The 14419-nt window shown below is 35.8% G+C and overlaps 2 protein-coding genes across 4 annotated transcripts in view; both read left to right on the plus strand.

Moving 5' to 3' along the window:
- The window catches only part of RAD54B (RAD54 homolog B), a 146297-nt gene that overhangs the window by 60867 nt on the left and 71011 nt on the right, over positions 1–14419 (plus strand). The window contains exon 4 of one of the 3 annotated variants that reach the window (XM_066266067.1): positions 4236–4345. The exons of the other annotated variants lie outside the window; for them this stretch is intronic. Within the exon in view, the coding sequence (XP_066122164.1) occupies positions 4236–4285 (50 nt within the window). The 3' untranslated portion in view covers positions 4286–4345. Of the gene's footprint in view, positions 1–4235; positions 4346–14419 lie in introns of those variants that run through there. 3 annotated transcript variants of the gene reach the window in all.
- Positions 46–6887, plus strand: FSBP (fibrinogen silencer binding protein). The gene is made up of 2 exons (XM_066266068.1): positions 46–480; positions 4236–6887. The coding sequence occupies exons 1-2, from the start codon at positions 107–109 to the stop codon at positions 4759–4761; spliced, it is 900 nt and encodes a 299-aa protein (XP_066122165.1). The 5' UTR covers positions 46–106; the 3' UTR covers positions 4762–6887.

Below are 14419 nucleotides of genomic sequence, written 5' to 3' on the forward strand. Positions count from 1 at the left end.
GGCTAGCCTAGTTAAGCCTGATCTTTTTCCGTTTGTGAAAAGAGCTGAGCAGAGCTGACGGCTGCATGGTGGTTTCTGGAACTGCTTACTTAATTTGAAAAGAACAATGGTAGGAAAGGCTAGATCTTCCAATTTTACCTTAACTGAAAAGCTTGATTTGCTAAAGCTTGTGAAGCCATATGTGAAAATTCTCGAAGAGCACACTAATAAACATTCAGTAATAGTGGAAAAAAATAGATGTTGGGATATCATAGCAGTTAACTATAATGCAATTGGAGTAGATCGTCCTCCTCGAACAGCGCAGGGCCTACGCAACCTTTACAAAAGGCTCAAAGAATATGCCAAACAAGAGCTATTGCAGCAAAAAGACACCCAATCAGATTTTACAAGCAACATTTCTGAGCCAACCAAGAAAGTTATGGAGATGATTCCCCACATTTCCAGTTCTTGCCTGATAAGAGACAGGAACCACATACAAAGGTAAGCTTTATTTTATTTGTTGTGGAAAATTATGGCGCCTCCTGTCTATTGGGCTCTGGCTTAGTTGTGATAGAGATATGCATAGTAAGCATCCCCACTCGGGAGCAATGAATGGAGTCTTTGTTTTACATTCTAAAAAAAGAAAAGTGAGGCTATAAGGAATTTTTCTGCTGCATTACATTTAAGCCACTTTTTATTGTCTTCCCTTCTCCTTTCCCTCTCTCACGAGCCTACAAAGTAAAGGTTAGGGAAATGGGATAAAATTTGTAGCATTAGCTCATAAACTTTTTAATCTTTAAAATTAAATTTTTTAATTAGATGAGACCTTTTAAAATTTCATTTAAGATTACATTTCATTGGAATTTTCAGTTTTATAAAAACTTAATTGCAGAAGAAATGAAACCTTGCTTTTATATGAAATTGTCATTCTCTCCACTTAATTGAATATTCTTTGAGCTAAAAATTAAAATAAATAATTAAGTAAACTTATTAATGGTATTGTATATATTAAGACAATTTTAATTATTTTTCTAACATATTTAAAATAAAAAACAAGAAAAGTGTTAATGCCTAATTAGGGATTCAGTTACTTAATAAAATTCACAGTTTTTGTGTCTTTATTAATGGTATAGTTTCACTTTGATCTTGGGTCACATAGGAAAGGGCAGGCTTTCTCAAACTGCTTTGCAAGGATATCAAACTGCATTTTAATATATCAAGGAGAGCAACTTGTTTCATAAAGGGTTAGAAACATTTTTGGAGGGGGGTTAATTTATTCTCTATATTAAACTACTTGCCTGGGAATCTTAAAAATTATTGTCTTACTACTGATTCAAATTTTACCCCTGGCAAAAGTAAAAATGGCAGCGACAGTCTTAATGAACCGTTCCATTTAGGGTAATTTAAACAAGTTGTCAACTTCTTGTTATTTGAGGGACCTTTCAAACAAACCTTTACAAGGTGCTTTCTTATTAGTGGAAGGGCCATTATATAAGGAAAATTATTGATTACCAGTGAAATCTTTTTGACATTAGGAGAAAAATGGGGAAAAGAAACTTTTTAGCCAAACATATTTGTTATTTTGATAATTTACTAGGATAGTTTTTTTGAGCCCAGCTTCTTACCATTTACTGCTTATTTCTAGTTGATAGAATAGTAAAAAGCATCACTAGTGGGAATCTGGGACATGGATACAGTGTATTAAATCACAGGGTTAATGCTTAAAATGTTCATTGTGATGACATGATTAAATTCTAATATGCTGCATGTTCAAAAAATACCACAGTAATACTATTTTATATTGTGCCACTTATTAAAAAAAAATTCCCTCTTAAACCCTAGAGAAAAGAGGCTTTTGCATTGTAGGTAAACTAATTTTGGGGGGTTATTAAGTATAAGCATTTATAATTTGAAAACTACACATAGAAACTGTAATTTTAGTTAGTTGCATATTTTAAAAATACAGTGAGTATAGAAAAATATTTTGACTGTATGTGTTATATATACATAATATTTTGGGACAACATTTCTCTGATAAAAGGAGTTAATTGATTTACAAATTTTTATACCTACTGTTTACACAATAACAACTTTTCAGATTTGAAAGTGAAGAATATTAGAAATAAGTAAATGCTTATGTTAGTGTCTATACTGTCCATTTTTTCTATATTAGCATTTTCATTGAATATATATTTAATGTGCTTACACTTACTTGAAATCATCTTGAATCTTAATAATTATCTCAGAAGTTTATAATTATTTTGTGATTTTAATTATGCTTCTATATAAATATACCTACTACCATACTCTTCTTAATAAGGAAAATCTTATTGCTTATATTATTTAATGACTTTAAAAATGTACACCTATTTGTAAAGCTATCTCTATAACACATTGACTTATGTATTTATTTTTTATGTGTTTATTTCTCTGTAATATCAAATTATATTTTGTGTTTTTGTAGCCTATTTGATCTTTAAAATCCACATTTTTAAATTTTAGAAGTCCATCTGTTTATCATTTTTGTGACTTTTCCCAAAGCATTTTTTAATAATCTTGTAATGTTTCAACTAAAATAGAATGGAATATTCCAGATATAAGGCATATTTTAAGTTTACATGAGAATGTAATGTCTATATCTGATTGTATTATATTCTATTATACATACTAATTTGGAATAGTAATTGTATAGACTTAAAACATTTATTTTCTTATTTTAACTTTAAAAATGTTTTTTCGACAGTAGTTTTTATAATAAAAAATTTGTTTTCATCTGTAGTTCTAATATTTTCCAACTCTAGGTTTTAGAGATAAGAAAAGCAATCTCACTAATTTGAATTACATTTATATTCTATTGTTTTGCTCTTGAAAATCATAAGATGACAAAAAAGTCAAGAATAAAAATGAATTTATTATTTTTTTGTATCCCTTAGACAAATATCTGATATTTTTGGCAATTTAATGGCATTAGTGAGTGACAAATAGGGATTTAAATTTTTTTCCTATGTTCTACTCTAACTTGTTTCAGCATATTAATTGTCCATGTAAAATATATCTTACCTATTTTACTTATTTATAATTAATTAAATGTTTTCTGATATTAATATAGCATTTACTCATGAATATTCCAATAGTCTCTTTCCCCTTAATTTAGTTATACAAAAGCAAAAATTAAAATAAACCTTTAAAAAACAAGATTATATATTCTTAATTAAAAGCTTCATATTATACATACAATTATTTTTTAAAATACAGGACAAATTTAAGGTACATTATATTTACATAACAAATAATAAATTATGCTAAAACTAGATCCCTCTAGTAGGAAGGCATGTTTTATGTAAATTTAGTAAACTTTTAATATACTGTATATAGGCTATTTTAAAAACCTTTCATTATAAAAACTATTTTATTTATATTTAGTCATTCAACATGATGAGCACCTACTAGGTTTCAAGTACCATCTTATGCTATCTGCTGGGAATATAGTTGTAAATACAGATAAAACCTTGGCCTGTGAACTTTACCTGACCAATGGTTGAAAGACTGAGAGAACAGCCGAGTTCTGTGGTTTAGGATAGGTAAGACTAAAAATCTTATTACACCCCCCCCCACACACACACCACCACCAAAACACACACAAATTCAGAAATTGTTCCATTGTCCTCCTAGAAATCTTGTATCTTGGTGATTTTTAGATAAGTCCAAGAGAGCAGAAGTAGGTCAAGGAAAGGCTATGGTGTGGAGAGGCCCAGAACGCATTGAATGGCCTTTTATACTATTAAAGAACATCAGGCATATAGGAAAAATCGGTACCTCTTTGAGACCATTAAAAATGGCTTTTCTTTTTTATTTACCTCATTGCTCTTGCATAGTATTTGTAATTTGCTATCCTTTTAATAGTCCGATTTTAAAGTTAAGGTTAGGAGAGGACTGTATGTATGTGTCATTAAAATCCTACACTTAGTCACTCACCACTTTTAATTTGTTATTCTAAGGGTTAAAAATTTTTTCTTTCAATCAAATGTCAAAATGATCTGGAGATGTTTTCTCTGAATCTATGTACTCTAATTGATCAATGTCACCCCTTTAAAATTAATTGTCTAAATAAAATTAAAAAATTTTTTTTGTTTTATAATTTTCTTTATAGCTTTAAAGCTTGATAATTTAATGTATATTAAACATGAAATTATGGTATAAATATACTCTTTTCTTCATTTTATTTACGCTTTATAATGCTTTTTTGTGTGCTGTAGTACAAACTTGGATGAGGAAGCACAGGCTGGTACCAGTTCACTACAGGTAATGTTGGATCACCGTCCAGTTGCTATTACGGTGGAGGTGAAGCAAGAAGAAGACATTAAGCCCCCTCTTCCACTGGTTTTAAATTCTGAACAGAATTATACATTAGATCAAAGAGAAGAACAGGAATTAGTACATGTTATGGAAAGATCTGTGTCGCCGTCACTTTCCACTGTTGATATGACAATGACATCGTCTCCATCTTCTATCCCAAGGAGAGATGATTTTTTTCACCATGAGAATGAAGGACACTTTAGATCACAATTAGGGTATGATCCGCAGATTCTGCAAATGATGAAAAAGGAGCATCAGATAATTTTAGAAAATCAAAAAAATTTTGGATTATATGTTCAGGAGAAGAGGGATGGATTGAAAAGAAGGCAGCAGCTAGAAGAAGAGCTGCTACAAGCAAAAATTGAAGTGGAGAAGCTGAAAGCAGTTCGCTTACGGCATGATCTGCCTGAATATAATAGTTTCTAAGTGTTTTTTTAGTCTCACAATTTGATAATTTTAATTTTTGCCAAATTGCTTTCATTTGGGAATATCCTAAAGCAGAATACATATTCTTTAAATATGTTAACATCTATTATTCAAAAAATGTTTTTCACATTGTTTAATTTTCTTTTGAAATATATTAAAACACTGATTAGATGGCATGGTTGTATATATTTTGCCTTTCCTAAAACTTTTTCTGAAATGTTTAATTGTTGGCCTTACAAAAGATGTTATATTTTGATCATCAAAATATAACATACATAAATACAGAATATATACAGAAACATATATATTCTTTCAAAGCTCAGAGTCTTCAACATTTTAACATAGAACTATGAAAGCTGTAGTTCAAGGTTTTTTTTTTTTTTTCCCTGAAGCTGGAAACGGGGAGAGACAGTCAGACAGACTCCCACATGCGCCCGACTGGGATCCACTGGCATGCCCACCAGAGGTGAAACTCTGCCCACCAGGGGGCGATGCTCTGCCCCTCCGGGGCATCGCTCTGCCGCGACCAGAGCCACTCTAGCGCCTGGGGCAGAGGCCAAGGAGCCATCCCCAGCGCCCGGGCCATCTTTGCTCCAATGGAGCCTTGGCTGTGGGAGGGGAAGAGAGAGACAGAGAGGAAGGAGGGGGGGGGTGGAGAAGCAAATGGACGCTTCTCCTATGTGCCCTGGCCCAGAATTGAACCCGGGTCCCCCACACACCAGGCCGATGCTCTACCGCTGAGCCAACCAGCCAGGGCCTAGTTCAAGGTTTTTAAGTCAATCTAATTTAGAAGCAATACTAGGCTAATAAGAGAAGCTTGTCTTTATGACATTGGTTTTTTTTTTTGGTTGTTTTTTTCCCCCCCAGAGACAGAGTGTCAGAGAGAGGGATAGATAGGGACAGACAGACAGGAACGGAGAGAGATGAGAAGCATCAATCATTAGTTTTTCATTGAGACACCTTTGTTGTTCATTGACTGCTTTCTCATATGTGCCTTGACCGTGGGGCTACAGCAGACTGAATAACCCCTTGCTCGAGCCAGTGACCTTGGGTCCAAGCTGGTGAGCTTTGCTCAAACCAGATGAGCCTGTGCTCAAGCTGGCGACCTCGAAGTCTCAAACCTGGGTCCTCCGCATCCCAGTCTGATGCTTTATCCACTGTGCCACCTCCTGGTCAAGCATGACATTGGTTTTTATACTTTAATTTTTTAAAGGAGTAGTAAGTCCTACGATTTTAGTGATGAAGGTATTTTGAGATCAGTTTTTCCCACCTCTTTAATTTAGAATCTAATAAAACTGAGGCCCAGGGGGAACTCAATGACTTATTTGATATAACAAAGCTATTTATGGCAGAGTGAGGACCAGCACTGAGTATTTGTAATTTTCCCCCTGTTATTCCATAGAAGGAAAGATCCACTAAAATATACTCCATATTAAAAAATAATTGGAAGTGTTGATTTCATTGAAATTGTTTTTAAAGATTGAGAGGTTATGAAATCGGGGAATTATATCAATTACTCCGTCTTCCCTTTTTTGTCTTAGTTCATTTTGAATGTCTTATTCTGAGAAAATATTTCTTTCACAATAAAAATTTTAATGAACAAAGTTAAGATTTTACATAGATTAAAATAGCAAAAAATGTTTATAGTTTATGATGTAATATGTGTGTTTTCTGTAAATATTGCTGTTTTCATATTTGTGGAAATAAAACATTGTTAAAGCATACATATTAAATCTTTAGTGTGTCTATTAAAGATTGCTATTTTTGCTGGGGTTTTGTTGAGGAAGGAATTTTAAGTGAAGCTTTAGAATGGGATAGGTAGAATTTTAGCAGTTTAATGGAGAGATGTTTAAGTCAAAGAGAGCAGCATGAAAAAGGCCTAGAGAATGGGGAAAAGTGAATCATAGTGTACAAGCACAAATAATGCTAAGCCAGATGATTTTATGTGAGTTGTAGAGGACTGATTAGGGCAGTAGTAACCTGAACTAAGACATTTTGCTTGAGTAAAGGGGTAGATACTGTTTTAGATCCATGAGAAATTTTTTTTTTAAGTGAGAGGAGGGGACATAGACTCCCCCATGCTCTCCAACCAGGATCTACCCTGCAACCCCAGTCTGTGGCTTATGCTTAAATCAACGCAACCCTTGTCTATGAGCCAAAGCTTGAAACAACTGAGTCATCCTCAGGCCTCTGGGGTCAATGCTCCAAGCCGGCTGCGAGAGGGGAAGAGAAAGAGAAGGGGAGAGGGAGGGGAAGAGAAGCAGGTGATTGCTTCTTATGTGTGCCCTGCCTGAGGATTGAACCTGGGCTGTGCGCACGCAGGCCAACGCTCTCTATCCAGTGGGTCAAGTAGCCAGGGCCTCCAGGAGAATTTTACCTGCAGGAACAAGTCAGAAATTTGCATTTTATGTGAAAACACTTCCAATTAAATTTTTTAAATTTTATTTACTGATTTTAGCGAGAGAGGAAGGGAGAGAGAAACAGGAACATAGATCTGTTCCTGTATGTTCCCTGATGGGGAGATTGTACCATCAATTTCTGTGCTTTGGGATGATGCTCTAACCAACCGAGCTATCTGGCCATGGCCAGTTTTAAAATGTCTGCAAGTAATTCAAAATGTTTAAAACACTACCCAGACAAAATTTGTAAGTAGGCCTCATTCAGCCAGTGGTCTTTCAGGTTGTGGTCTTTGGAGTAAAGCAGTGGTTCACCAAGAGTAGACACTGCCTAATAGCATCAGCATCATTTGAGAACTTGTGAGGAATGTAAATTCGTGCCTTTGAAATCAGAAACTCCGGAGGTGGAGTCTAGCAGTTTATTTTATCAAACCCTCTAAAGTTTGAGAGCCACTGGAATAGAGTATTTTGAAACCTAGCTTGGTGCCTAAATCATACTAGATTCTCAAAAAAAATCTTGTTGAAAAGAGGAATGAGTGAAGGTATATTAGGGATATCAATTTGGAAGTTGGTTGTTGCCAGATTATAGATTACTGTATAAACTTTTTAAGGAATCAAACTTGAATATACAATGGGAAGCCAATGAATACTTTTGATTAGGGGGATATATATTAGAACTCCAAGTTAGTGTTACAATAGCATCTTTTAGGGATGGGCATTATAGTGAAAGTAAAGAAGTTTGAAATTTAGGTAATGGCTATATAATTAGAAATAAAAATAAAATGGATTATATATAGTAGTAGTGTTTTAGCTTGTTAATTCCTTAATTTCATTGGTATTTATATCTGCTATTAGAGTTAAATATTTTATAAAAATGCCTTGAATATAGTATGATACATCCTTTTGATAATTTCATTATCTTTAATCTGTCCTATGACTTCTTTGAGTCTGATGAATTTTATAATTCTAATTTGAAATGTTTTTACAGTGTAATTCTAGTAAATGCATTTTCACAATAGTCAGCTTTTACTTCTTGAGATTATTGAAAGTTACTATAAAGTAATTCCTATTATAATTTTGAGCATGCTCCTACTCAGAATTGATGATGAATGTTTAATTTGTATATTGACTTTGTGCAGCTAAATTAGAGTTTTCCAAAGTGTGTTCTGTGAGATTAATTTTGTGAGATGTTTATAGGAAAGAATTCTGTGTTCATAAAAGTACAAGATCTATTTTGGTGAAGGTAAAAATATATTGAATATATACAAAATTGCCCCTGAAAAATCTTTTGTTGCCCATAAAATAGTTGTAAACATAGTCTGCTACAGTCAGACTTTTCTCCAGCATTGTTCAAAATGTTTTTTTTGGTTGTGTCAAGTGGCATATTTACTAGCACTTAGGGACTGAGTACACTAAAAAACCTTATTTTTACATAATTTTAAATACCAAAATCTCACTCATTGCAGTGAGTTTACAGTTGCAGTTTTTTCCAGTTACTCCCCCCACCCCTTTTTTTTATGTGTGACAGAGACAGAGACACAGAGAGAGGGACAGATAGGGACAGACAGACAGGAAGAGAGAGAAATGAGAAGCATCAGTTCTTCGTTGCAGCACCTTATTTATTTATTGATTGCTTTGTCGTATGTGCTTTAACAGGGGGCCTACAGCAGACTGAGTAACCCCTTGCTCAAGCACAGTCATTGACCTTGGGCTCAAGCTGGTGAGCCTTGTTCAAACCAGATGAGCCTGCGCTCAAGCTGGCGACCTCGGGGTTTCAAACCTGTCCCAGTCTGACAGTCTATCCATTGCACCACTGCCTGGTCAGGCTCCTGTCACTCTTGTGTGGTTTTTTTTTTTTTTTTTTTTTTTTTTTAGAGAGGGAGGGAGGGAGGAAGAGTGCAAGAGAGGAGAAGCATCAACTGATTGTGGCACTTTAGTTGTTCAATGTTTGCTTTCTCATACATGCCTTGACCTGGGGGATTTCAGCTGAGTCTGTGGCCCCTTGTTCAAGCCAGCAATGTCTGGGTTCAAGCCAGCGACCATGGGATTATATTGATGATCCCACACTCAAGCCAGCAATCCTGCGCTCAAGGTGGATGAGCCCATGCTCAAGCCAGGAACCTTAGGGTTTTGAACCTGGGACCTCAGTCCACACTCTATCCACTGTGCCACCACTGATCAGGTGACCTTGTGTATTTTTAATTTGCAGAAATATAAACATTTATGATTGTGTTCCATTGTATAACCACCTCTTAACCCATGCGACTATAATTAGAATAGTGTAGTTTATAAAAATTCCAACATAAAGTTTTCTTATATTGGAATTTGGTGAGCTCTTTTTGGAGGTGTTTTTTATTATTTTGTGGAGTATCTTAGGGAAATTCTGAATTAAAGCTTTTTTTGTTTTGATATTGAGACTTTTGAGGTTTTTGATTTAGTGAGTAACTTACATTAGCAGTTTTTGCTGAGAATAAATTTTACTAGAGAGAATGTATAAGGGCAAATTCTGCTAATACCCACAGAATACAGCTGAAGCCACTGGACATTCCATACAGTAGAGAACTGTTTGGGGCCATGAGCATTACCTATGAAATATAATTCTGGGAAAACAGGGAAGACTTATATAAATTAAAAAAAATATATATATATAGACTTGATTCTGTAGAAATACATATATTAAATTTGGGAATATTCTAAGTCAAAATACTATTTTATCCAATAGGTTATTTTTGCCACCATTTTATATTTTTTCTTATCTATATGAACTTAAATGGTACATTGTTGTTTTTACAATTTAGGATTTTCTTAACTAGGTATGATTTATAATGGCATCCTAAAAGATAATGGAGTGCTTTTATTTCTAACGATGACAGCAAAAATGATTTAAAAATTATTCAAATCAAGTACTTTTATGTATAATGAGATGTCAACTTGGTGTTATTTCATTTTTGAAAGATTCATTCTATCCTGTTGCATCTTACATAGAAATGTTCAAAATATGAATTATTTTCTATGTACCTTATAGAGTAATGCCAAATTTTAAATAGACATGTTTAAATAATTTAGAGTGTGATAAAATGTAATATATACTGTTGATAATGGTGGTTAACTATAGTATTTTGTTAACACACGTCCTTTTGACAAGCGAACTTGACTCGAAGGAACAGCTGAGCTAAAGTCCCTGAATATATTCTTTTAAATATAAAATAATATGTTGTACTCATTTGTGTACTCATTTTAAGTGTCATAAGACAAAGAATTTAGTAGTGTTGAGGTGTAATTTATGATAAGGCATAACTGAAATAAACTTATTTAGGGGATGTGTTATAGTAGATAGCAAATGTACCATGTCTAAACATTATATTTAGGCCCTGGCCAGTTAGTTGGCTCAGTGGTAAAGAGTCGACCTGGTGTGTGGATGTCCCGAATTATATTCCTGGTCAGGGTACACAGGAGAAGTGCGTATCTGCTTCTCTACCCCTACCCCTCTTGCTTCCCCCCCCTTTCCCTCTCGCTCAATTGGAGCGAGTTGGCCCCAAGCACTGAAGATGGCTCCATGGCCTCCGCCTCAGACCCTAAGTAGAGCTTGGTTGCTGAGCAATGGAGCAGCACCCCAGTTGGGCAGAGTTGGGAGAACATGCAGGAGTTGGTCTCTCTGCCTCCTCTCCTCTTACTGAATTAAAAAAAAAAAAAAAATATATATATATATTATATTTATTTTTCAAGTATTAAGGTCCATAAATTCTCAAAATCAATTGATAGTAGATTTGATTGTAAATACTTAAAAATAATTAGATGAAATATGGTTACAGTACTAATACAGAAGATTAAAATCTTAAAATATGCAGCCTAGTTAATCGTTAAGTTATGCTAAATCTTTGCATATGATTTTTATTTGATTAAAACTAGCAGGTATAATTGGAATTTACATTAATTTTAGTTTTTAATGGCTTTGTAAATAGTGGAAAGCAAAATAAATAAAATAAAATACTACCCAAATCTGCCCATAAACTTGAAATTAAAATTAATCTTATTAGACTTACACTTTGTGAGTAGATCTTTCATGTTTTAAAATTATGTGTGGCCTGACCTATGGGGGTGCAGTGGATCAAACGTCAACCTGGATGCTGTGGTCGCCAGTTTGAAACCCTGCGCTTGCCCAGTCAAGGCACACATGAGAAGCAACTACTACAAGTTGATGCTTCCAGCTTCTCCCCTCCTTTCTCTCTCTCTCTCTCTCACTCACTTTCTTACATTTTCTCCTCTTTCTAAAAAGTCAGTAAATAAAGCCTTTTAAAATTATGTGTGAATTCACTTGTTATAAAGATTAAGAAACTTTTCAAACATATAGAAAAACTCAAAAACATTTACAGTAAACATTTGTATGACTGTTACCTAATTTCTACAATTAATTTTTTGCTGTATTTTATCATACATAGTATTTATCCATTCATTAATTCATTTCTTAAAGAGAACTTTTTAGGTTGGCTCAGCAGTAGAGTGTTGGCCTGCCGTGTGGAGGTCCCGGATTCGTTTCCCAGCCAGGGCACACAGGAGAAGCGCCCATCTGCTTCTCCACCCTTCCCACTCCTTTCTTTCTGTCTCTCTCTTCCCCTCCCGCAGTCAAGGCTCCATTGGAGCAAAGTTGGCCCGGGTGCTGAGGATGGCTCCATGGCTTTCGCCTTAGGTGCTAGTTGCAGTGGAGCAACGCCCCAGATGGGCCGAGCATCGCTCCCTAGTGGGTATGCCAGGTGGATCCTGGACGGGCGTATGCGGGAGTCTGTCTGCCTCCCCCCCCCCCCCCCCCCCCGCTTCTCACTTCGGAAAAATACCAATAAATAAATACATATATAAATAAATAAAATTATTTAAAAAAAATAAAGAGAACTTTATTTTTGAGTTTTCTTTTTTTTCTTCTTTACTCAATCTCTCCACCCCCTGTCCCCAGTTGGCCCCCAGCCTCCTCCATTATAGGCCATTATCCCTGCTGAACATAGATACTAAAATCCTTAACAAAATATTAGCAAACTGAGTCCAGCAATACATTAAAAAGATCTTAACAGCATGGTCAAGTTGGATTTATTCCAGAGATTTAAGGTTGGTGCAATGTCCGCAAATCAAACATGATATACCACATAAACTAAATGAAGGATTAAAAACCATATGATCATATCAATAGATTCTGAAAATGCATTTGATAAAATCTAGCACTCATTTATGATAAAAACTAAGCAAAGTGAGACTAGAGGAAACATACCTCAGCATAATAAATGCCATATATTACAAAACCATAGCTTTATAATGGGCAAAAAGAAGTACAGTATTTCCTGTAAGATCAGGAACAGGACAGAGATGTCTGATTTCCACTTTATTTTTCTTTTTCCAACAGAAGAGGGGAGATATACAGACTCCCACATGTTCCCTGACTGTGATCCACCTGGCAACCCCTCCTAGGGCTGATGCTCGCAACTGAGCTATATTTTTTGCCTGAGGTGGAGGATCGAGGGAGCCATCCTCAGCGCCTGGGCCAATGCACTTAAACCAATTAAGCCATGGCAGTGGGAAGGCCAGAGAAAGAGAAAACGGGGAGGGATGGAGGTTAAAGCAGATCGTCACTTCTCTTGTGTGCTCTGCCTGGATATTGAAACCAGGACAATCACATGCAGGGCTGATGCTCTGGCACTGAGCCAACCAGACAGAGCCTGCTTTCCACTCTTATTCAACATAGTACTGGAATTTCTACCCACAGCAATCAGACAAGAAGAAGAAAAGGCATCCAAGTTGGAAAGAAATAAGTAAAACTCATTTACAGATGACTTGATACTGTATATAGACAATCCTAAGTAAAACTTATTTTAGAACTAGTTGCAGCCTTGACCAGTGGCTCAGTGGATAGACCATCGTCGGCCTGGAGTATGGATGTCCGGGTTTGATTGCCAGTTGGGCACACACGAGAAGCAACTATCACCTTCTTCCCCTTCTCCCCTCTTTCCCTTCTGTAGCCAGTGGCTATATTGGTTTGAGTGTGGCCCCTGCCACTGAGGATAATACTGTTGGAGTGTGGGCTCAAGCACTAAAAATAGCGTGATATCTGAACATCAGCTCCAGATGGGGTTGCCAATGTATCCCAGTAGAGGCGCATGCAGGAGTCTGCCTCACTATCTCCCCTCCTCTTGCTTAAAAAAAGTAATAAAAAAATAACGATTTGCAGAATTGGTTACAAGACATCTAGACACTTCAGCATGAGTATTATGAACTGACGTTTAATATTTATGTCTGTTTTTTTAAATTTTTTAATTTATTCATTTTTTAGAGAGAGGAGACAGGGACAGATAGAGAAGGGAGGGAGGAGCAGGAAGCATCAGCTCCCACATGTGCCTTGACCAGGGAAGCCTGGGGTTTCAGGCCAGTGACCTCAGCATTTCAGGTCGACGCTTTTACCCACTGCGCCACCACAGGTCAGGCTATTTATGTCTGTTTTTTAAGGTAAGATTTGCAAACGGTGAATACACAAAAATGATGTGTTTTAACAGATGACCACACCTGTGTAAGATTAAAAACCTCAAATTCAGAACATTATCAACATCCCAGACAGTTTTCTTCTGTCCCGTTTTAATAAGTCTTCTGGCACCTTAGGGAACCACTGTTCTATTTATTTACTCATTCATTTATTATTTATTTATTTATTTTTACAGAGACAGAGAGAGGGATAGACAGGGACAGACAGACAGGAACGAAGAGATGAGAAGCATGAATCATTAGTTTTTCGTTGCGAAACCTTAGTTGTTCATTGATTGCTTCTCATATGTGCCTTGACCACGGGCCTACAGCAGACTGAGTGACCCCTTGCTTGAGTGAGCGACCTTGGGTTCAAGCTGGTGAGCTTTTGCTCAAATCAGAGGAGCCCACGCTCAAGCTGGTGACCTTGAGGTCTCGAACCTGGGTCCTTTGCATCCCAGTCCGATGCTCTATCCACTGCGCCACCGCCTGGTCAGGTGGAACTACTGTTCTAATTAAAAAAACAAACAAACCCTAAATAAATTTTGCCAGTTCTAGAACTGCAGTACTTGGAATCATGCAGTATGTACCCTTTGTTTCTGTTTTCTTTCACCCATCTTAACATTATTAATGTTCACTCATGTTCAGTAATCTTCTTGTCCTTAGTTAATTGCTTTTTATGGCTGAGTAGTATTCATTGTATTAATATACTGCTGAGTAGTATCTATTGTGTTAATATACCACAGTTGGTTTAATTATTATCT

Source organism: Saccopteryx bilineata, chromosome 3 (assembly GCF_036850765.1).
Source record: "Saccopteryx bilineata isolate mSacBil1 chromosome 3, mSacBil1_pri_phased_curated, whole genome shotgun sequence".
NCBI lineage: Eukaryota > Metazoa > Chordata > Mammalia > Chiroptera > Emballonuridae > Saccopteryx > Saccopteryx bilineata.

Coding starts and splice junctions, on each gene's coding strand:
- FSBP (XM_066266068.1), top strand. CDS start 107: ATGGTAGGAAAGGCTAGATCTTCCAATTTTACCTTAACTGAAAAGCTT. Junction 481..4,235: donor GACAGGAACCACATACAAAG/GTAAGCTTTATT, acceptor TGTGTGCTGTAG/TACAAACTTGGATGAGGAAG.